At 32.7% G+C, this 25,580-nt stretch overlaps 1 protein-coding gene across 1 annotated transcript in view; it reads left to right on the forward strand.

Moving 5' to 3' along the window:
• The window catches only part of LOC145297508 (ras GTPase-activating protein 3-like), a 471,570-nt gene that overhangs the window by 381,724 nt on the left and 64,266 nt on the right, over positions 1–25,580 (forward strand). The window contains exons 5-14 of the mRNA XM_080143408.1: positions 421–522; positions 6,730–6,812; positions 10,601–10,763; positions 13,797–13,867; positions 14,493–14,621; positions 17,654–17,804; positions 19,176–19,324; positions 22,030–22,144; positions 22,495–22,569; positions 25,190–25,313. Coding sequence (XP_079999534.1) covers positions 421–522; positions 6,730–6,812; positions 10,601–10,763; positions 13,797–13,867; positions 14,493–14,621; positions 17,654–17,804; positions 19,176–19,324; positions 22,030–22,144; positions 22,495–22,569; positions 25,190–25,313 — 1,162 coding nt within the window. The remainder of the gene's footprint in view (positions 1–420; positions 523–6,729; positions 6,813–10,600; positions 10,764–13,796; positions 13,868–14,492; positions 14,622–17,653; positions 17,805–19,175; positions 19,325–22,029; positions 22,145–22,494; positions 22,570–25,189; positions 25,314–25,580) is intronic.

A 25,580-nucleotide genomic window follows, 5' to 3' on the forward strand; every position in this document is an offset into this window, starting at 1 on the left:
GGGTTGTCCTACTTAAGATTTCCTGAATCAAATCGTTTTTTTTTTTTTTTTTTTTTTTTTAAATATTAAAATGTATATAATCTGAATATTTGTTTTCTCCGTTTTCAATTATATTTCACTTTTTCTATATATAAATCCTACATTTAAGAAACTCAATTGCAGAGCATATAACAAATGACAAAGGTCTATATTCCAAATTTCATGATGTTGACCATCTTATAATTTATTCCTTTCGTTCCGTTGACACTTACAATTCTTGACAGTGACTGTTTCGTAGCACAAAACCATTCATTTAATTATATCAATCAAGGAATCTATTTTGCCCTTAAGTCATCCGAAGAAGTAGTAACCAAAAGAAAATAAAATGCATTTGGGCATAAATACAAAATCCGAAAAAATATATATTTTATTATTTTACAGGTGATTGGTAAAGTTTCCTTACGTAAAGAAGAATTACACAAATACCATGGCAAAGATCATTGGTTTCCACTCTCACATGTCGGATCAAATACAGAAGTACAGGTGAGTTTGATTTTCTCTCTCTCTCTCTCTCTCGTCTTACTCCCACAGGATTCCCATCAACCACCACTACTTGAATAAATTTGGTTTCTTTGTATGATTCTAGATTTTACTAAAGATGAGGCCATTACTCAAAGTGAACAATCGGAAAGTACTAGACTTTGAGGTTTTCATATTCTGTAGCGTGAATGATACAGAAAACCTCAAACTATTCGGTTGGCGCAAAAGGTTTTGCTGATTTTAAAATTTCATCTTAAAAATGAAAAACTGTTTTTGAAAATCTTTATTCGTAACAATAACAACTCTTGCTCTATATAATTTAATTCCATCTGTCAACGAGCTTATAAATGTTTTTCCTTGTAAAATTCTTTAGGTTTTCATGTGAAATATGAATCTAACTCCTATTCAATCTCTTTCATGATGTTAAACTAAGCCCATCTAAATGGTTTTGTAATCCTCGAAATAAGTGATAATCCAAAAGAGCTAGGTCATGAGAATATGCAGGATGAGGCAAGGTTTCCCAATCAAATTCAAGATCTTTTGTCAGTGGTACTGTGTGAGGGCAAGAATTATCATGATGAAAGATGACTGCCTTTCTGTTGACTAAAGAAAGTCGCTTTCAGCTCAACATTGGTGAGAATATTACACAAAAATATGAATGATGCCTTAATAATCTGAAATAAAATTATAAATTAATCATAATGATATTTTCAAGTAATAATAATCTCCATAAAGTAAATTATGGTTAAAATGCTATTTTTACAAACTGGCAAAAACGTTTACACAAACCTGACATTACATGATATGAAAAAAAAAAAAAAATTTGAATATAGTTTTTTTTTACTTTTTGGTAAGAAAGGTTTTTCTTTTTATGACTATATATTCAAGAGTCTGGAAAAAATGACTGATTTCAGAACATATTCCTGCATAATTAACAAATTTATCACCTATTTTGTTCAATTGGTCAGATATCATTGCATAATGAGATTTGGGATTGAAACACTTTGTTTTTTCTAGTCATTTGCTAAATATATTTATTTCTTATATGGTGAGCACTTTGAGAACAATATGAAAAGCTTTTCTATAGGCAATTCACTCACTTAGAGGAATTAATTTTTTTTTTCTCTTTTTTTTGTGTGTGTGGGAGAGTGTTTAAATCTCACTCCATTTTTGCTCTCATTTATACTTTAATTGGTGTGGGGCACAGAGCGAGGGGAGGAGGGGTAGTGGCAGTTACCATAAAAAAAAAAACTTTCCTTGCATGGACTGGACTCTCCCATGGCGACTCACCACCACCACCACAAAAAAAAAAAAAAAAAAAAATTTGTGATAATGGAAAATGTCACCGTCAGAGCTGGAAAAAATTGACAAGACAGCAGCCATCTTGGTTGGAAATTTAAAAGCCGTAAAGAGTTAATATGTGAGATGAAATAAAAAGAATTTATAACTACTTTAAAACACAAAAAAATGATGCAGGTTGATTGCAAAATAACTTATGGTAAAATTATCTGTTGTATATTTGGCCCAGGTTTAACACTTGAACTCTACATGAGATACATAGATATTCAAATGTTAATAAAGAAATTGAGAACATAATTTTCCTATCCTTACTGGATTCCAGGACAAGAATTTATCTGGTCTGGTGGAGTATCCAGCATCGTGCTATTATTTGAGGTAACATTACTTGGAGATAGTGCACCACTCCTCGTAAAAGGTAATGTGGGTTAGCCATAGAAAGGAGATCTTATTTGTGCTGCGAATACTATGTGATTTTTAATATTTAGTAAGGGTTTACATCTAGGGAAAAATATCCTCATGCCAGGTTCGTCTGACAAACCCCTGTAGAGAGAGACTTGATACACTCGAGGATAGTATCTAGTAGGCATTCAAGTTCTCTGTGTAGTCATGCATTATCAAATGAAATTTTTTCTGAGATGCTCCCATGCAGAAATTTTATAGCAAGCCCCACTCTCCCCAATGGTTTACTTCTACTTGCGCAACTGCCATTGCTCAAAGGCAGCATGCATACCGCAGATTTAACCGACATAAGTCCAGTTCGAACAAGCATAAGTATATAGAAGCTAGAAATAACGTTAAGAAAGAAATAGCGACAGCTAAGAGAGAATTTACTGAAACCACTAAAAAACGCATCGAAGCACAAAAATTAGGAACTCATGACTTCTGGAAATTCTACAACAGTGTAGTAAATAATGGGTAATCAACAATTCCTCCACTAACCAACAATCACGAGGTTGTTTGCTCAGCAACCGACAAGGCTAATATGCTTGCTAGCCAGTTTGCCTCAAACTCCACACTGGACCCTTCCAACCACCCCCTGCCTGACTTTCCTTTGCGGACAGACGCCACGCTAGACGATCTACAAATCAACCCTGCTCAGGTACATGCTATCATAAAAAACCTTGACACTTCAAAAGCATGTGGTCCTGATCTCATCCCAGCTGTGCTATTAAAAATGTGCTCAGCTGAAGTAGCTCCAGTTCTCTCCAAACTCTACAACAAAGGCCGCTGCGAAGAAGGTAAGCTCTCTCTACTGTGCTAGAAAACTACTGACACCTGAAAGTATCCTGTACCTCTACAAGGCCACCATTCGCCCATGCATGGAGTATTGCTGTCACATTTGGGCTGGTGCATCTGCTACTAGTCTCTTGCTCCTAGACAAGGTTCAAAAGAGAGTCGCCAATCTGATAGGCCCTGAACTGGCATCTAAGCTTCAGCCTCTGTCCCATCGACGAAACGTTGCATCCCTTTGCCTGTTCTACAAGTATTTTAATGGTGAATGCTCTGACGAACTGCAGACACTTGTGCCCCCACGACGTAGACACCCTCGACAAACCCGACAGGCAGCTAAATCCCACCCCCACACAGTAGAGATCCCTAGATGTAGAAGATCTTTCTACTCCAGTAGTTTCTTCCCCAGAATCGCTAGACTCTGGAATTCCATTCCAGGTCCCTGCTTTCCCAACTGTACTGACATGCAGAAGTTCAAGTGTAACTTGAACCGACATCTTGCTGCTCAAATCCCAACATAGTACCCCAGTAGCTGCTACCCCTGATAGTAGCCCCCTACACCACAGTGGCAATGTGTCTTGTTTGGGGTGAAAATGTAATTTAAAAAAAAAAAAAAAAAGATGCTTGCTGGAAATTGATTGTTTCGCAACAAATAAAATCTAATTTTTCAGAGGCCCAAAGCCTTTCAGATGATCATCACTGATGAAGCATTTAATCAATACAGACTGGTGAATATACTGAAATAGTTTTGTTCAAGGCCACAATTCTGAAGCACTCAAAATTCAAACCTCACAAGTTACTGAATTGCTACAAATGTTATGTTTTTGTTTTGTACAATTTCCTTTTTACTGTTCTTTTTGATGGACAATAAATGGATGCACTTTGACTGCAGCTCAAACGACACTAATGGATGTCGGCCTTTGTGTAGAAACAAAAGGAATGTGATTAGAGACTATAGCTAATCTGTTCACTGTTAATCTCTGCATCTTCAAAAGTAGCTGGTCGATGAGTTTGGAAACCGACCGATGCAAATAGAAATTGGCTGATCATTTTTCTTCAATGATTATTTTATTTATTTATTTTTTTTTTTTTTCCTGTGAAATATTTTAATGTTTTATTGGTATTTATTAATAGACATGTGACACGTGGTGGTTTTAATGTGAGGTGCCTAGTGCATTCATGTAGTTATTTACCAAAATTGTATAAAGAAGTCTTTTAGCATTAATTATATTCACAGCTGAAAGGAACATTTTTAGCATAGAACCGTATGTGACTTACTAAAATATGTCAAGTTTTGTTTTGTATCAGTTTTTTAAATTACAAATCTTAAGTATCTTTTAAAATGTGTTTCTTTAGATCAGGGGTTCTCAACTGAGGTCCACATGGACCCTAGGGGTCCATGGAATATTTCTGGGGGTCCACAGGCAAAACAACAAAATACAAGATACTGGTAAAGAATTATTATCACTCTAATTTAGAAGATTATTATTATTATTATTATTATTATTATTATTATTATTATCATCATCATCATAATTATTATAGTTGTAGAATACTTTATTTGCATTAAATTAGTTTTCATTTAAAAATAAAGCTTAATTATATAATATTTCTTTGATTATTAAAACCTCAAAATTTATATGAGTGAAAAATAGAAGATTGTCTTATGATGAATAGTTATGGAAGGGGTCTACCAAGATAAAAAGAAGGGAAAAGGGGTCCATGAGTAAAAAAAGATTGAGAACGACTGCTTTAAATGAATGCAGACTTTGTATTTTCGTACAAGGGATTGGATGCATTGGTGGCTTCCTTCAGTTTTGACAGACTATGGATACCCACTGTAAGGGTGCCTGCGCATGAAATTTTTGTGGCAAGAGTTGCGCAATTTCCAACCACGCCTTTCTTGGGTCGACATTGTTAAAATACCAGTGGCAAGTGGGGGTTCAGGACGACTTGAAACAATGCCGAGATAAGCGGAAAGCACATACAGTGCCTAGAATTCCCAAATGGTCACCCATTTGATAATAGCCAGGCTCAACGTTGCTTAATTTCAATGATCTGACTAGAACTGGTGTGTCAATATGATTATGCCGTACACTGGATGCATTATGAGAGAGTTGAAGCCTTTCATGAACAAAGCCATCTGCAAACTTTTTTACAGTTGATTATGAAGGAGATTATAACACAAATGCAGAATATTTGCCACAAACGAGTGTTTATTTTTACCATTTTTTTTCTAAAGTAAAACTATATGAAAACATTTTTATTTTATACTACAAATTATGAATTGCTTTGATTAATTCCCCCCCCCCAAAAAAAAATAATGAAGAGAAAAAATTCACAATCATTATTGATAAAATTATCTTAGTGTTTTTTTGTTTTTTTCCCCCCTAATTTAAAAATTAAAATTATTTTGTTTATTTTTATTATTAATGACATGAGCATTTAAAAAAAAACATGTCCTCACAATGTTTGGAATAAGTTTTTGTTTTTGTTTTGTTTTTTTTATTAAGAATGTTAGCAGTCACACTTTGGATGTTTTTAATGAAAAATGGCTGAACATTTGTAAATAAAAATAAGCATGTATATTTTTGTATTAAAAATAGTTGGAGTGAGGGTGGGCACTAATTAGTCCAATATCGATTTATCCAAATAATTGATATCAATGACAAAATCCAACAAGAGGACTTTATATATTAGGAAATAAAAGGCACATGCCATTTTTATCTATTTATTTTTTTTTACTTGTTTTCGTGGGGAGGGGGGGGGGTACCAAATTATTTTATATAGGATTTTGAAACTTCATGATATTTTCCTTTTTAATTAACTCTAAAATAAGTTAATAAATTGACTTTTATTTGTTAAATTTTACAAATCACGATTATTATTTATTTATTTGATTATTATTAGTACAATATTTGATAAAAAAAACTTTTATTCATTTTTTTTTCTTTTTTTCTTTTTTTTTTTTTTTTTAGAGAGATTAAGAAAAATATCGGTAAAAACGGATCACTTTTCCATTATCTTTTTTTTTTTTTTTTTTTTCAGTTTGTCTTTACAACAATAATGGATTGTAGTTTTGTCTCCTTAAAATTTTGCATAAAACATGAAGCCAAATAATTGCATGCAATGAAAATAGTGGGGTTCCGTGTGTACATTTTTAATTATTTTGTAGGATTTCAAAAAAATCCTAATATACAAATATTGGGTGGGCTAGACATTTTGTTTTTCAAACCGCTTGAACGTTTTAAAGTGAGCAAAACTGCTATAAAAAAAAATGTCCAGCTAGGTACAAGAGTAACTTATCTTGCCTTTCATAACATTTATTTGACTTTCTGACCACTTTTTCGAAGGACAGTAAAACATACCCTTTTATTCACTTATTTGACAACTGATTTTTTGAAAAAAATTTGGTCTGGTCTGAAAACTAGGATCAGTATCTATTCTGTCCTCCGTCAGAGGAGGATAAATCCTTCTAGATTGAGGCATATATTTTTCTCATCCAGAATACCTTTTTGGATTTTACTAACATTAAATACTAAAGACAACTAAATAAAGACATCCTAAACGTTGCCTTTTGATGCAAGGGAGATAAGTAGGAATTATAACCTTAGGAAAGGGACGTAACTTTTGCAGTTTTGTAACTGAGTTATTTGATTTATGAAATATTTTGTTTTTTAGGGCAAAGTTCACGTGGAAATACGATTTGATGAATATCTTAACACAGAACCAGAGTCTTTCTCATCCCATCGAATGGTGGTCAGGTGAGCCATGCATTTCTTTTTTGTTTTTATTTTAAAACAAATTTAAAATTGTAAAAATTAACATTTTGATTTTTTTTTTTTTTACAAAGGAGTCACCACTTATCAAAGCCCGGAGACCACTCGAGGATAAGGGTTAATGATAGTACAGTAGTCAATGGGAAAATGTCATAGTAATCGTTAGTAGCGGAAATTTGGTAAATTGGATTACTTAAAAATCATAAAGAATTTGTTCACATTGGACTTGAAGACGGTCATATTGTATATGTATTTATATTGTATTTATATATATATATACAATATATATATATATATTGTATATATATACATAAATATTTTGTTATTGGCATTTTTTTGCTGAAAAGCAGGAAAACAGAATGGAGTTCCACAGGCATGCAGTTCTAAAAAAGTAGTTTTCTAAAATATATTTGTCTTATTCAAATATTTATTAACTTCATGTCATATTGAAAATAATGTATTGCTGCTTGATACATAATTTTAAGAAGTGTGTGTGTGTGTATATATATATATATATATATATATATAATGTTGTTGTTTCGTCCAATGTCAGTTTGGTTTCGATTCAAACTGATGACACAGAAATCATATTTCTTTTTAAAACTTTTGGTATCACTACTATATATTGGGTAAAATATAATAATCAATAGAGAATTTGTTCTATGATAATAAATGTGAAATAAAATTTTAAAAAAAAGAGCAAAATATATTTTTATTGACATAGACAAATGTACATGGTCACGACACTGGACATGCTAATGTTTTGGACAGGTGGTCGGTCAGAATCACAAGTCTTTGTTGTTTTAAGAACCAAACTTCTTCTGTGGAAGGCAAACTTGACCGACCATCTGTTTGAAACATTAGCACGTCCAGTGTTGCGACCACATAAATTTGTTTATATCAATATATATCAATATATATATATATATATCAATATATATTAGCCAAAAGTAGGTGGTCAATATAAAAAACATTTATTTAAAGCTGACATGTACAACTATGTAATAAGGCAATTATATTATTGAAAATTAAATGTTATTTTGTCAACGCAAGTGTTCAAACTGTTTTATACAGCTTTGAAGTCAGCCTCTTATGCTGTAAACATTTTCTATTTTTGGCTCCCCCATGTGTGTGTCTATATATATATATATATATATATATATATATATATATATATATATATATGTCTCGGAAGTAGAGTGAAAAGCACATCTTATTTTTCTTTTATTAATATTATTTTTTTTCCTTGTACACATGTTTGTGAATTATTCCATGGATTTCTGCCTTTGGATTATTATGGACCATCTTCTTCCAATTATGGGATGTCTTTGGATTTTACTTGTACAAATGGAAATTCTTTTAACTTTCTTGAAGTTTTACATTTGGATTTTACCGTCACTGGATTTTTTATCTTCCACCAGACTATCCATTCATGTGTAATCACCTTTTTCTTTACCATATTCCCTCTGCTTAACTTATTTTGTTTTCAAGTAAGATCTTTGACTTACTTGTTGTTTCATCAAATACTTCTGCATGCAAAATCCGATCCCGCATTTTGCTAATTCCTACCCTCTGATGAGAAGGAGAGTATTTCTTCGAAACTCTGCGAATTAAGGACTATCCATTTATCTAGTGTTTCCTTTTCAGATTAAATATGTTTTTAACTCATTTCAAAGTGTTTTTTAACATATTTTATTTACTGGCTGCTCATATATATATATATATATATATATATATATAAAGATTTTGTTATTGGCATTTTTTTTTTTTTTTTTTTTTTAGTGATATTAACAACTTTGAAACGCTATTGTTTTTATATTTTTTTTCCGCTACCTAAGCGTTTTTTTTTTGTTTTTTTTGTTTTTTTTTAAGAACTATAAACTCTTATTGTTATTCATATATATATGAATAGATCACCCTTATTTTCTTATGGGATGTATTTATTTTTATTATTAAATATTTTTTTACGTGCATAAAAGTATCGCTAAAAAAAAATGCCAATAACAAAACCTTAATTTTATAAGCGATAAAAAACCATGCTTAAAGTGGTAATCGACTGTGGTACATCGGTTAAGTATCCAAAGCCAGAAACACGTGTAATTATGGGATGTCTTTGGATTTTACTTGTACAAATGGAAATTCTTTTAACTTTCTTGAAGTTTTACATTTGGATTTTACCGTCACTGGATTTTTTATAGCTTATCTATAGGTATACTATAGGTATTATCCATAGGTATACTTTTATGCACACAAAATATTTATTATATATATATATATATATATATACATATACAGGGTCATCAGTATTTATCGTTACAACTTAAAGTGGTTATATTTAGGAAATTAAACAAAATTTTTAATTTTTGCAAATGTAGTATTCTAGAAAAAGCAATAGAAAGTTAATACACAAAATATTATTCGATATGTCCACCATCTGTGTCAATAACTAGTTGAAGACATTTAGGAAAAGCCTTACATGTCACGAATTACTTTCTGGGGGACTTTGGCCTACTCCTTCTGTGGTTTGACTTTCAAAGCTTCCAAACTTTGATGGTGAGTGGCCGAGACCTTGCTCTCAAGGTATGACCAGATCCCGAAATCAAGGGGATTCAGATCAGGGGAAGATGGGGGCCATTCCTCTTTGGGAATCAAGTGGGGGACATTCTCGGAAAACCACTCTTGAGTCTTTTGGCCCCATGTGATGGTGCGGAATCGTGCTGAAAAAAACCAGGGATGTTTTTTGAAGTGCTTCTGTGCCCAGGGCAACAATGCGCCAACGAGGATGTCATCTTGATAGTTTTGCTGGTTCAATTTCACCCCCTGGTCAACAAAAAAGAGGGGACTTTTACCGGACTCTGCCCAAACCATCACTGAGGCGGCACATTGTTTCCTTGTCACCCATCCCTCGACCAAACCCGATCGTCTTGGGTGATAAAGTGGTGTTCAACATCAAATTTCTTCTCATCACTGAAAACGAGATTTGTTAGCATGCCATCCTGAATGCGGGAAAGAAGAATCTGGTATCTTTGGATTCGTTTATCAACAACTTGAGCAGAAACGTGTTGTTTCGTGACATGCTTGAATGGAGACATCTTCGGAGCACACTTGACATGGTCCCATACGACACTCTTGACTCTTTAGCCAGATCTGGATGGATCTCTTAGGATTCCTCCTGATCTTTTCTCTGATGGATTTAACAAGTTCAGGGGTTCTAGCTGTTCGAGGGCGACCTTGCCTGGCCTATTCTGAATGTCCCCAGTCTCCTCCAAACGTTTTAATGTCCTCCACACCAGCATTCTGTTCACTTTCATGCTCTTACAGATATCTTTCCTAGAGTTCCTTGCTTTAAAAAGCTAAACAATTGCAACCCGCTTGTCTAAAATACTATTCATGGTTATATTCTGGTATCTGAAATTATAAAGATTCATGAATAAGTGTCAAAAATAGAGGAATACCAAGAAAAATTATTAAAATTATAGTTTGAAATAGACTGCAACGCTAAATATTGATGATCGTGTGTGTGTGTGTGTGTGTGTGTGTGTGTATATATATATATGTATATGTGTGTGTATGTATGTATGCTCCATTTTCTTCCTTTGCGAAAACATAACCCTATTGATATTAAATGTTGATGTGGTTTTGACTATACCCCAAAACGCTATCGCCATCGAAAATGGCCTCTATCAAAGACAGGGACTACGCCACAAATTATTCCAGTAAATAAACATTTTCATGGAAAAAATCGTAATTACTCTGTTTTCTATGTTTTTTAGGGTCATCGAATGTTTGGATTTGACCGTGGTTAATGGTGCGTGCAATCCATATTCTGTTATTACAGTTACGTTTGGCAAATCTCGGCATCGGGAAGAAGTGAAACGAACGAGTGTCAAAAAGAAAACAATCTGTCCGCAATTTGACGAAACCTTTTTCTTTGATGTAAGCTGATTTTGTGTCTGTGAAAAACTAACTTTATAAACTTGATATTTTTTTATTTTTTTTTTTATTTTTTTTTTTTTAGCAAGCAGTCTGCGTTACCCAGAAACGTATTCTGATCCCTTATTATTTCAACATAAATATTTTCTATTTTTATTGCTTATGAGTAAAAGAACTTTAATCTGCGGATTAGGACCTGTGGCACAGTGGTTAGAGTACTTGGAAAAATCAGCTGTAAAAGTGATATTCTCCTGCAGGTTGAAAATTCAATTTTCGGTGTGGGTAACCGAAAAAATACAATTGCTAATTACTTAGGACCTCTATCCAGTCATGGTTGATGGAACAAGAGCATGCTACCCCTGCGAAGTAAATAAAGGGTTCCACTCGAATTCCAGAATTTGACAGAAACATTCACAAGTTTGACAGAGGTTACATCGACTGAAATATTGTGAAAATAACACTCAAGATGAGAATGGTAGTCCGAAGTATCTAAATATTATGAATAACCAATCCTCGTCTCAAAAATTCAGAAATACAGGCATTCTACATTATCCCGGAACACACATCTTTAGTTTGGATCTCCTTATTTTTATTTATTTATTTTTTTTCAATAGAAATGTTTTCTATCGTAATTATTTATGTGTAAAATATCTTTAAAAACAATTTCTTCGATGAAAGAGCATGTATTTTCTTGACTCTGCAGTCACTAATTTGAACTCTGATGACCACAAGCAATAAAATATTCACAATTTTTAATTTTTTTTTTACCATAAACTGATTGAGGTTATACTAATTAAGAATATATAATGTCTGTAAATGTATTTTTGATTGTTGCTGAGGTTTTTGTTTTGTTAATAGAAACAGAAATGACGATCTTTCTTTACATAATAGAAGATCAGAAATCGGTAAAGTGATTGATATTAAATCTTGGGGATAATAAAGCATTTGAATAGTGTCTTTTTAATGTTTAATTAGTTAATTCCTGAAGAAAATATATACATCCACTGGCTGTGGGTGATAGAATAAACAAGACTCTAAAGTTGCTGAATTTTTTTGGAATTTTTTAGATTGATAATTTGTATTAATTGGACTACTGTTCTCATCTTAAGTGTTATTTTCACATTTTGACAGAAAAATTCCTGAGTGACAAGATAGACATGAAGAAGGTTGAAGGTTAGATTGGCTGAAACGTAAGAATAACACTCAAGATAAAAACAGTAGTTCAAATAATACAAAAAATTAATTTTCATCTAAAAAATAATTTTAAAAACACGATATTCAAGAATGTTTCTTTTTAACTGGTTACTTCAAAACAGGTTTACATGCTAGCAGAAGGTGCTTGGTATTATTTACCCAAGTATGAGTGATAACAAATCTCTTGAATCCTTCAGATTTCTGAGTAGGGGGAACGCATGTTTAATTAGTGTTGTGTAATAGACCAATCTGTGTCTGTTAGAGAATGATTGTTCGTCAACTGCATCGTGCAAAAGCAACATTTATTCTGCCATCTATATATAAAAGTGAAAGTGTGTGTGTCTGTGTGCATTTTTTTGTGTGTTCGCCAAAGGCTTTGGGGGGGGGCAGTGGGGTCACTAAATCTTACAACTTTTTATATACTGTCTAGATTGTAATATCTCCGATTTATGAAACTAGGTCGCGTCTATCTTTTATTTCAGCGACTTTTATTTGTGCTGTGATTTAATTTTCTCTACTACTATGGCGTGATGTTTGACCTAGAAAACCACACGTTCACATTCGTTTAACCACCTGCCTTCTTAAATGTTTAATTTCATCAATTATCACTCCCCCGCCCTCGTAGTGTCATGGTAACTTATCAGGCTATTCGCCTCAAGGCTTAGAGTTCGAGCCTACCCCCCTCCCAAAACTTTTTTTCTTTTCACCTGGGCAACGCGAGGCACCCTTGCTAGTCTATAACATAAATCTCACCTGTATGTCTGTCTAAAACTTTTGACAGAGGCAACGGATTTTCACGAGATTACTATCATTTTGAAGCTTGACCCTTCGGACAACAAATATAGAAAAATTGGCCAAAAACATTAATTCCTTCATCCTCAACTGGGCACTTTTCTTCTGGAAGGGTCGGTTGTTTTGCTGACATTTTTGTGCAAGTCATTCAAACCTCACGTAAACATTGCATAAAAGGCGTTATTTTGACTGTCTGTGACGTCACAACCGCAGTAGACACATCAATAAGAGCATTTGTTTTTTGTTTTTTTTGTTTTCACCTTTTTTTTTCCTTTGCTGCATTTACGGGTTCGGGCCTACTTACTACTCCTATTTTTTTTCTTTTTTTTTTTTTTTTTCTTTTTTTGCTCAACCAACACCCTTATACACACCTCCACTTTCTTTTCCACCTTCATGTCATGAGTTCGAGCCTGCCTGCCTACTACAACTTGTTTTTTTTTTTTGCTCAACACACACCACCAAATACCTGGGCAATGCTGGGCACCCAGGCTAGTAAGAAGATAAGTGACCTATGGATTGGTTGTGTTGTTGAGTGCAACTCTCATTGCTGTTTGTTGATTAATCTTTTACAAAATATACGTCTGCAAAACAAATCCAAAGTTTATATGCATTTTTTTGCCACAAAGGAATAAACTGTTGTAAACCCAAACAATGAATTTTTGTTTTCCATAAATAAAAATAACCAGGTTTTATTTAATTTTTTTTATAATGGTGTTACCACTTATCAAAGCTCAAAGGCCTTTTGAGGATAAAGGTTAATGAGTGTATGGTGGTCACTGAAGAGGTAGTAGTGGAAATTGGGCAGTTGTAGGAAAGAAGCTTTGTTTGTGGAACAGATGAAGAGTTGGGAAAATTGTTGGTAATTGTTGTAGCTAGTTGAGTGTTTTTTTTTTTTTTAATGTTTGGTGGGAGGGAGCATAGAATGAAGCTCACACGAGCACTTGTCATGAAAATAATGATAGAGTAGAGACATGCTTGCAACGTCTTTTTCATAATTTCTTTGATGTCAATCATTTTGATTTTCTATTTATTTTTTATTTTTATTTTTAGTTGGACAAAAGAAATCAAAATGGTGATAAGAACCAATATATCTTTGAAGATTTTCTCAGTGGAGATTTATGGTAAAACGTTTCATACTGATATTTTCTTTAATATTTAAAAAAAAAATTGTTATGTCTCAAGAAATAGCCTCTTTTTGTCATTGCGGTTTTGGAAGAACAAAAGTATTTTTAGGGAAAGAGGGTATTCAAGTCATCTTGCATATTTCCTTCTCCATCAAAGTTGTTTGACTAAACAGATAACACCTAGTCGTATTTTTTAATCAGCATCAGCTTAATTTCTAAAAAAGAAAAAAAATTATTTGAGAGTTAAAATAAATTTATATCATTTAATGTCATCAAGATGTACACACATTTATTAATGTTATCATGCAACGGAAAGTAACTAATTTATTTTCAGAGTTATTTCCCTTGTACCAACTTGAATTGTGTGTAATATATTATTACATTATATAACCATATATTATTACATTATATAAGCATATATTATTACATTTAAATAATAATGTATTTCTGGTTATATAAATGTATTCGTATTTAGATCCTGAATGTTATCCTATCAAAATATTTTTTTTATTTATTCCTAATCTGAGATGATTTACTTTCTAGAAATTCTTTTACATATTTTTCTGTTTAAAAGAAAATCAATTAAATTTTTGCTCTATTTTCTGTGCCTTTTTGTTTGTAGCATATCCTTGTGGCACGACGATACTAAAGTGTCTCGAGAGATGCTGGGTGGAATGTTTCCTGGTGCTTTTCTTGGGGAAGTGAAGATCCCATTGCGAGAGTTAGATCCAAAGTCCATTCACAAAGCATGGTCAGTTTTTTTTTCTTTGTTTTATTTTTAACTGTACAAGAGAACTTTGAACAAACCTGACAAACAGCAAAATCCCACCCATTCACCATTGAAGTCCCTAAATGTCAAGAAGTCTTAGACCCTAGACTGCAAGACTTTGAAATTTTTATCTCGTTTCTTTGACTGTATTAACTTGCAGAAGCTTAAATGTAATGTGAACAAACATCTCGCTGCTCAACTTCCTACAGTATCCTGTTAGATACAATCCCAAATAATAGCCCCTTATATTTAAGTGGCAATATGCTTTGTTTATGGTGAGAAAGAGTATAAAAAAAATAATGGCAGCCTACATATTTTGTTCATCTTAGAGATACTGCAACTTAAGTTATTAATTTAGTAAGGGGAGGGCGGAAATGTGGGTTAAAATTTATGAAAAATGATTGTCGAAATGAGTAACATATCCAAGAATTATGAAAAATGATGAAATGTGAGTTAATTGATTGGTGTGTTTGTAATGAAATAATCAGCCCAGACAATATATCAAAGTTATTTTAGTAAGGGGAAAGCAGAAATGTGGGTTAAAATTATGAAAAATGATTGCTGAAATTAGTAAAATATCCAAGAATGATGAATGTGAGCTAATTGATTGGTGTGTTTGTAATGAAATAATCAGCCCAGACAGTATATCAAAGTTATTATTTTAGTAAGGAGGGGTGATAATGTGGGTGAAAATTATGAAAAATGATTGTTGTGATTAGTAACATATCCAAGAATTATGAAAAATGATGAAATGTGAGTTAATGGATTGATGTGTCAATGCATTTCTGTAATTATTTGGAAAACCTGCTGAGTTATGTTCAAGAAAATTTATTACTTAAAAATATGGTGTCGGTAGTCGGGAGGAAAAAACACCGTAATGTGTAATTTTGTAGTGAAGCAAGGATTGCCTAATCCTTAAACGTCTCAACATATTTGTGTATTTGTTTGTAAAACCTGCTGAGTAATCTTCTGAAAATTATGTCTTTTTTCCCAAAAAATTTGTTGTCGGTAGTGGGGAATGAAAATGAAACACAGTAATGTGGAATTTTATTATGAAGCAAGGGTTGCCTAATCATTAACTGTCTCAATGTATTTATGTATTAATTTGGAAATCTTAATGATCCATCTTCTAAAAATTGTTCCAGTTTTCTTAAAATTATGGTAACCTTGGTGGGAAGAGAAATTATTTAACATATGTTGTACAATAACTGTCGAGAGTATGTGAAATTGTTTCATATATGTATTTAAATTACCCATCCGAGGGTAGGTAAAATTATTTAAAATATGTGTTGTATATTACCCGTCCTTGTAATGGTAAAATTATTTCATATACATGCTGTAAATTACCTCTCCTAGGAAAGGTATAATTATTTCATACGTGTAATACCCGTCCTAGAGTAGGTAAACTATTCTTTTGTTTGAAATAGCAAATGATACATAGACATTAAAAGTTTCTCTCTCCTAAGAATAACAAATATATTCAAAATCAAATTCAATTTTCTCATTGTTTATACGGTCCCAAGCATCGTCAAGTAGCCCTGCTAGTATTATCTATAATATAAATCTCACCGGTCTGTTTCAATGTATGTATGTTTGTATGTCTGCCTAAACATTAAAAAAAGTTCTTTTTGACCTCCTTGTTTTTTAGTCACTTAATGATGGCTATAAATTTTTTGTATGGGAATAAGGGTCGGTGGAGAAATACATAAAATGATGGAGGAAAGGTTGAGAATGGCTGCTCTTGAGTGCTGGCTTTTCAAATCCCATTTTCTGACCCTTGTGTCACATCATCCCACCATAAAGATAAATAAATTGAAAAGGATGAGTGAAATTTACCTTGGCAGCTATTATCATAAAATAGATAAACATGGCTCTAGTAGTGGATGGACGTGTTGGTGAAGAGATATTTTAGCTTGAATTATAACTAGGAAAAAAAAAAATTTTAACACAGGAAAAGTGGAATTTTATTGTTGAAAACAAAAAATGACAAGCATTTATCCCTTTTTATTTTGTGCATCATGATAGAATATTTCCATGAACAAGAATAGACTTATTATTAGCAGACAATAGGTAAGTATTATCTAAGTACAGGGTGGAACTATAAAAGTGTCGCCCTAAAGAAAACAACACTACAGCTTTATTTCAAAACTTTTATTGAAAAAATCAATTCAGGTAACTTGATTATGTAGTAGAGCTGACATCTATTCAATGTACCCGCCTTCAGCCTCAATCACCACTTTAATACGAGTCTTTAACTAGGAGCATGCTTTTTCCATAAGCGCCAGTGGGAGCTCGGCAGATGGTAGTGGTCAGGCTGGCTTTGATGTTGTGAGGGGTCATGTTGGTGATGTTCTTGACATATGACCAAACGAAGTAGCTCAGTGGGTTCAGGTTAGAGGAGGAGGGGGGCAGTGAGAGAAGGGTACAAAGTCGTAACACTCCTTCTGAAGCCAAACCTGAGCATCTTTGGACTTGTGGGCTGATACCGAGTCCTGTTGCCACATCTAGGGTCTGCCAACAGCCACCTGATTGCACCAGGAGATCACCACACTCTTCAGCACATCCAGGTACACTTTGGTGTTGACTTTCAAGCCGACTTCAAAGATGTGATGTGGCATGATGTGGCCCTCACTTGAAACAGCTCCAAAGACCATAACCATGGCTGGAAACTTTTTTATCACCCGTGGCATATCCCTGTTATTTGTGGCAATCCAGCCATGTATTTTGAGGGAACTGGCAACTTGGATTGCTAAAAAACAGGAGTTATACAGCAGCGCATCTCTGTTCTCACTCGTTGAACATTGTGTCACTTTCAGACATAATAGAAGGTTCCTATCGCTCTTGGGATTTGTACACAACTGGCTAATTGCAACCAAGAAAAAAAAACAGTTTTCATCAAACAGAAATGGAATCATGTTGTCTTTTCTAGGGGCAACAATTTTATTGTTCCACCCTGTAGATGATATTCATAAACCAATCATTAAAGTCTTTCCATTTTTAACTTTGCATTTCAGGTATTTCTTACGTGGTCGAGAGAATGGAAAGCAACCAAGGCAAGACTTGGGATCTCTACGTCTTCGGATATCATACACATCAGATTATGTATTTTCCTCACATTATTATGACGAACTCAGGAATCTGTTATTAAAATCTGCAGAATGTACAGTAAGTTAAAATTCTTTCAATTTTATTGTTAGTCTACACACGTGTCAAAGCAATTTGTGGAAGCAATATTTGCATCAGCACTTTGAAGAGCAAGGTCTCATGTATGATATGAAAAAAAACTGGAATCTTAAGGAGATATCAATCATACCAGTTATCATAGGTGCAACAGGGCTACCTAATATACCTGGTGAACCAAGTGCAAATGAGATCCAGACAATTGCACTTAAGGGAACAATGAGGATACTAAAAAGAGCTTTCGGTTGGTTTCAATAAAAAGTAGGGCAATGTTGGCAGCTGGTTTGGCTGCCTCATACCCAGCGTTACAATCTTCAAAGGAAGAAAATTAAAAAAAAAAATGAAGACCTTTTGGATTATCTCTCTTCCGACCTAGTGCATGTTTACTAATAGTGGAAAGTGACTTCTAACTTTTAATAATCTTTAACTTAGTTTCTCTCATTTAACCATCAGCACTTGGATCCTCATTCTGCTCTAGTTAAAATGGATGACTCTCTTCTTCAGGAAGCCACTTTATGTAATTAGCTCTTAGTCCTTTTTTGTAATCCATATTTGAAATAAAGACTTATATTAAACCTTTTGTTGGAATCATAAAAAATATATAAAAGAATAACAGTATAGTTACATTCTTGGATCCAAATATTTATCTTTCAACATGTTTAAATTTCAGTACATTTTTTACAGGTCTGTTAAGTTATGCAGAAACCAACAGCTATTATGATGTCATTACCATCTCTTTTTGTGCATATACTCTCCAGAAAAATGAGAAATTATTTGCTTAGATAGAAAAAATAAATGACAATATAATGCTGTAAAAAGAAAAAGTTCATAGGAAACTCAACATTGTGTGTTTGTTCTGGCAGCCATCTTTGCTCATATTGCCACATTTAGATATGCTCTGTTGTAATATTTAGCATACATTGAGCTTCTAAACAAAAAGGATTGATATGCACAAAGAGTGAAATATAATTGAAAAAACATTTTATCAAAAGAACATATATATATATATTTTATTATATACCGGTTGATTGGCAACACTCATCTTTATGTTCATTTAAAAAACAAAATGTTAATTTATTCAAGGTTGGCACAAGGCAGGAAACTAAACAGTTCTTTTCCTTTAGCCATCCGAACATCTATGTTTCTTGTGAGAAAATCAGAGATAAAAATGAATAGATACCCAACTATGTGTAATATTTGGTCAAACAGAAAACAGTAGATAGTCATGTGATGCGCGTTGCTAAAAAATGTAGCATTAGAATTTTCTCTGTGTTTATTTTCTCAGCATCTTATAAAATCACTCTCATTATATGAAAACTCTAAAAAATAAATAAATCTGTAATTTTTTTATTCTAGCCAATAACCTCAAGTGCCGCTTATATTTTGGGTGAAATTGTTGAGAATCCACAGAATGCCGCTCAGCCGTTAATGAAGATTTTTCTGCATTATGGCAAATTAGTTCCTTTAATAAAAGCTTTAGCTGAAAGTGAATTATCAAAAACATCGTAAGTAGCCATCTTTTGTTTTTTAAACCTTTTGACGTTCAATAAAATTCATTGAATTGTTTTCATGCATGAAAAAAAAAATTTTTTAAAAGACATTTCAGAATTTTATTAATTTTACCCAACTCTATCAACTCTTTTTTTTTTTTTTTTCTTAGTAAAAACAAAAATTAAACTCTTTGAAGTGCTTAATTTTGCTCTTAGAGCTGAAATATGTATAGAAAATGACAAAGAAAAATAAAATGTTACTTTATAATATTTTTATGTAGAAAATTTTCTTTTCTCTCTTATAAAATATTTTCATTCTCTTGTTATATATGAATGAAGTTTGTCTGTCAAAATGACAAAGACCAGCTGATCATCCTAGGGAATAATCGTGACATGAAACTGGTTTGTGCAGAACCAGCCTTACTCTTTTGAGCTAACCAGCCTGATTCAGCAGCAGGACAGGGTCAAGACAGCTGGATGACAGGTGGGATGCAGGAGCTGATAGTAGTGTCAACATCCTCTTACATACAGTGCTTGGTATTTCCATATAACCAATGTTGCTTAACTTTGGTGATCTAACAAGAATCAGTGTGTCAATTATGCCATGTATTATGCTATATATACATATATATATATATATATATACTAGCAAAGTTACCTGCGCTTCGCACGGGACTTTGCTGCACCCCCCTCCCCCGGCCATTCCAACGTAAACAAGATGTTTTTTAGGGAGAGGGTCAACGTGTGGGTACTCATTTTAGGTTAAATTATTATAGAAAAGTGGTCCCCCACTTTATTGAAACTAACATTTCTTCAAAAAGTTCCAGGCTCCAGGAGTTCATACCATGCAAATGGTAAATTTGCGATGGGTTTGATTATCAGATTTGTGTCAGAAAAAAAAATCGATTTGTGTCAAAAAACGAAAATAAATGTTTTTTTTTTGTTTGTTTGTTTTTTTTTATCATAAAAATAATTATTTGTTCAATCGTGAGAAGTTTGTGTAATATCCAAATTGATGAAATTAAGAAAGTGAAAGGAGGGGTGGGGTAATTTTTTGGCTCGTTGGTGTTTTTTCCTAAATGCACGGGTTGCCATCTTGCTTGCCAAACTGTAGTGATTACGTTGGATACTGAATGTCTTCAAATATGAATAACTACTCGTTTGCGCAAGAAATAAATGCGATATTCGTTCTATTATGGCTATTATGTCGAATAAGTAATATCATCGAGCTAATTATTTAAATAGATTTAATTTAATGTGATATGCTAATGACCGTAACTCAATCAATGTAGATGTGGTTTGAAGAATTCTATATATAGAAATTATGTATAAAATATGATCTCTCCTTTGACAGAAGTATTCTATCATGGACATTAATATTTCTTGACCAGGAAAGGTGTACACACATATCACCTTTATATTTCTTTGAACATGGGGGGGTTGTACACACAGACAAACACACACACGAACGCTACTACTTTATATATATATATATATATATATATATATATATATATATATACACTAGCAGGCTGCCTGGCATTGCCCGGTCATAAAATATGCCTAAATATTATATTTTAATCAAGGCAGAATTCTTATTTATTATAAACAGAAATACTGTAGGTATTAAACATAACATAAAATTCCTTTTTTTCCTTTTACAGTTGAACCCTGGTATTAAAAATGAGTAACAAAATGAAGTACATTATATAATACACATGTATATAATCAAATAATATTATAAATAACACTGTAAGGCAGGACAAATACCATAACCAGAGACTGTAAAAATATTGTATTCCACATCATAACCTGAAAAAACGTATCCTAGGGTCATCATATCCCAAGGTTCTACTGTACTAACTTTTATTTTATCCCTAATATAATTGGATGAAAATGAAATTTTGGAAAATTTTGAATCATTGTCATGTATATATATATATATATATATATATATATATATATATATATATATATATATATATATGTGGTTTCAATTTCATTAAAATCTGATTTGATGTTTTAAGGGCTGTACTCCTAGCTCTCTTAGAGTAGACATGGAGATATTCGACATATAGACACTCAGTACCACTTCCATTGTATTCCTAGAGAATTTCATACATATGATTTAAATTTCATTAAAATAGGATATATTAAAAGTTTCAAAAGATGTTACGCCATCACTTAGGCGTTTGGAATCATTCTATTGACATAAATTGGTAAATTGGACATATAAATACATTTTTAGTTTTTATGGAGATTATCTGACTTTCCTTTTTAGTTTTACATAATATTTTTCTTAGCCCATTAAAAATTGGCAAAAGTTATAGTCCATTGACTTAAAATGAGTGCTTTATGCTAAACTTATAGATTAAATGTGGTATTGTGATGGCTAATCCTTGTTAATCTCTGTGTATCAAATAATACATAGTTTGCTGCACCTTATCATAACAAATGTCTGTACAAAATTCCAGCCAAATTGGCTCAGTAGTTTCTGAGAAAAATTGAAGCAAACTAAGAGAAATATAATATAGATATTTTATTTAAACAAAAAAAAAAAAGAAAATTTACTTTGACAAAAATTGTATAGAAAATTTCTGTCTTAATTTTTGTAATCAAAAGTCTTTATTATTTAGTGCTTCATTGTGGAGTATATATTTTTTTTTTCAAAGGAATTACTATTTATTATTTTTGTTTTTCTTTTTTTGTTTCCAATGTAGGGATCCAAATACGATATTCCGAGGAAATACTCTAGTCACAAAAGTAATTGATGAGTTGATGAAACTAGTCGGACTTCCATACTTACAAGACACCATCAAATCTATTATCGATGAAGTAAGTGTTACAATATCGATCAAAATATTGTGTGTTTTTCTCATATTGATATTATTATTGAAAAGATTTAAAATTTTCATAAACATTTTTTTATTTCCCTTTTCAACCTCTTTCTGCATTTTTGTAATTTAAAAAATATTTTAAGTGATTAAGATAGGAATTCTATCTTTTTATGCCTAGTTATTTTTGCTTTTATTTTTTATTGGAATTTTTGTTTTTCTTTTCGATATGTTGAGTTTGGTTATTTTAATGAATAATTGATGAAATAATTTTAATATTTTAAGGTACCATTTGTATTTTATTTCTGAAAAATCTTTTATATTTCATGAAAAAAAAAAATTCTGTTGCAGATTTGTACAGACCATCGCTCGTGTGAAATAGATCCATCAAAATTAAAAGATGCAGAAAATGTCAACACAAATATGGTAAGAATGTTTTTCTTTTTCACTTTGAATCAAGCATTTTACTAAACTGTCCCGAACATTTTATCTCTAGATATTTCGCAATGTTGAGAACATTAATATGCAGTAAAACAGCCAATCCTTATCTTCTATTATATAAACAGCAGTATGTATATTTGTATGTCTAGCTGAAAGTAAAAAAATTATCTAGAAAACAAATACTTACAAAGTTTGTATATTCTTGACTGGCATTACCCCAGATGAATAATATGTAAAATGTAGAAAAAAAATTATTCATTTCCCATATGGCTAAATCACCAGAGACATCAAACTGGTTTCGTCAGAAGGCAGCGGGGGGGGGTTGTTTTCAAGCATTTTATATACTAATTTAGAAAAGAAAATCTTAAGTCATTACGTGAGGAATCTATTATATAAAGGAGAGTTGTGTGTGTTTGTATGTCCAACTGGAGTAGAATGTGCTGAGCAGAGATAAAAGGAGGGTTTGGGAAAGAAGGAGAGAGACAGATAGAGAGAGGTATATTTAATAGAAACATCTTATACTTTTGACCTAGGCAATGCCGTGTAGCTGTGCTAGTCTAATAATATACACTGTAAAGTCAATTTTTTCATCGTTTCTTTGTCATCAATAACTTTCTTCCTACAAAATCGATATTTGATTCTGGTTCATCAGTTCTTCTCGTAGATTGTTGCAGCATATTAAGAATAATAAAATGTAATTGTGTTTCTGAATTTTTGAAATGTGGATTGGTAATTTGGATTATTTGGGACTACTGTTCTCATTTTGCATATTATTCTCACAACATTTCGGCCGATGTAACTTCTGGCCTTCTTCAAGCGTATCTTATTGAACTCGGGAAGTACTAAAAATGGTAATTGATCTTGTAAAGAAATCAACAGAAAAAAATCAGTTGATAATATTTACAGACTTCTATTGCACTATCCTTACATCTTCCAATATATTTGAAAAATATAATTTACTGAAAGCGCAAAAGGAAAATGTTGGTATTTGTTATGAAATGTCAGTATTTTTTTTTTTTTTTTTTTTTTACATTTTCACCCAAACAAGGCAAATTGCCACTTTGGTGTAGGGGGCTACTATCAGGGGCACAACTACTGGGGTACTATGTAGGGATTTGGGCAGCAAGGTGTCGTTTCACGTTACACTTGAACTTCTGCACGTCAGTACTGTTGGGGAAGCAGGGACCTGGAATGGAATTCCAGAGTCTAGCGGTTCTGGGGAAGAAACTATTGGAGTAAAAAGATCTTTTACATCTAGGGATCTCTACAGTGTGGGGGTGGGATTTAGCAGCCTGTCGGGTTTGTCGAGGGTGCTCACGTCGTGGGGGCACAAGTGATTGCAGTTCGTCAGAGCATTCGCCACTAAAATACTTGTAGAAAAGGCAGAGGGATGCAACATTTCGTCGATGGGACAGAGGCTGAAGCTTAGATGCCAGTTCAGGGCCTATCAGGTTTGCGACTCTCTTTTGAACCTAATGTCGTGTAGAAATTTATGTCCAAAGACGAATATGTGTGTGTAGCACATGAATGACTGGAAGAAATGAGCATACTCATAGTTGATTTGATGCAGACATTTTGTTTACAAGGAGACAACAGATAGAATGCTCACATACGGCTTGAGTTTGTGTATTACAACTATCACAGACAGATGTAATAAACTTCCATCTTCATTCATCTGGATTCAAAATCCTCTGTTTGTTTGAATCTGCCAGCATCTGTCTCGTACCATTCTCGCGTATCCATGTATGAACTCATATAACAGAGTTAAGGAACAGGTAATTCTGCCTGAAACAGAAAATCAGTTAGGATAAAAATCAAGGGGAGCTGTCGTCCTAGCAATATTAAAGCCAATGAAAAGGCAAATACATTAATAAAAGAAGCTGTTAATAAAGATAATCAAGATACCACGTACAAATGTTTTTAAGCCAAAGAATTCAGAAAATTAAAATGCTAAGCAATATGGAATGTCTTTCCACAAAATAAATCGTTTGAAACTCTTAATCAACTGAAGGGGGAAAAAAAAAGCATTGTATTAACATGTTTACGTATCGGCCACACAAGACTGATCCACATATGTTTGGAAGATATGAGCCTCAGTTTAATGATTGTAATGAAAAACTAACAAAAAAAAAAAAAAACCAAAATCTAAGAATCAAACAAAGCTATCCTGTATGCCAAAAACAACTTTGTAAAGAATAAAAAATATATAGAAGCGTTGTAAAAACTTGGGAAGAAAAAGTAGCTTGAACTGAGATGACCTTGCAATGGTTGAAAAGCTGCTAAACACAAACACTGACTCCATTTGTAGACAAGTGGCTAATACAGGTCTGCCTTTTGGTGGTTGCTCAGACATCTGTTCGTTATTTAGTTCGATCTATGGTAACCCCCTTATGAAGTTGCCAAGCTTTCGATCCTCTTTGATAGTTGATGACTATGAAGGTCTTGCAACTTGTTCAATAAGTTTCTAGTTTGTCATTAATCCCAATGAAAAAAACTGATACACCATTTTTTTAATTCATGATACATGCATGCATATGTTAAAATGAATTTACATTTTGGTTGTTCACTGTTTTCTTTTTAGTTTTTTTTTTTTTTTTTTATCTAGGAGCATCTCAAGTCGTATGTAGAGAAGATGTTCAAATCAATCATTCGTTCTGGTTTTGTTTGTCCCCAAATCATGTGTGAAGTTTTCTACACTCTCAGAGAAGCTGCAAGAAAACATTTCCCAGGTTCGTATACATACCCTTCAGAACTAAGGAAAAACAAAATCAGTTAAAAGAAAGACCACACAAGTCACCAATACGTCTTCCCCGTGAGGACAAAAACACACTTGAAAAACAAACAAAAAATACATCTACCAAAAAACAAAATAATATAAAGAAATTACCACAAACAGAAGCCACTACAACTATTACAAATAGATTTACGGAATTAGAAGACATGGAAACTGAAGTTACTCCTCAAATCAAAAAAAAATCATCATGAATTACAAGATA

This window comes from Euprymna scolopes, chromosome 18 (genome assembly GCF_053919585.1).
Source record: "Euprymna scolopes isolate OS-2025 chromosome 18, ASM5391958v1, whole genome shotgun sequence".
Taxonomy (NCBI): Eukaryota; Metazoa; Mollusca; class Cephalopoda; order Sepiida; family Sepiolidae; genus Euprymna; species Euprymna scolopes.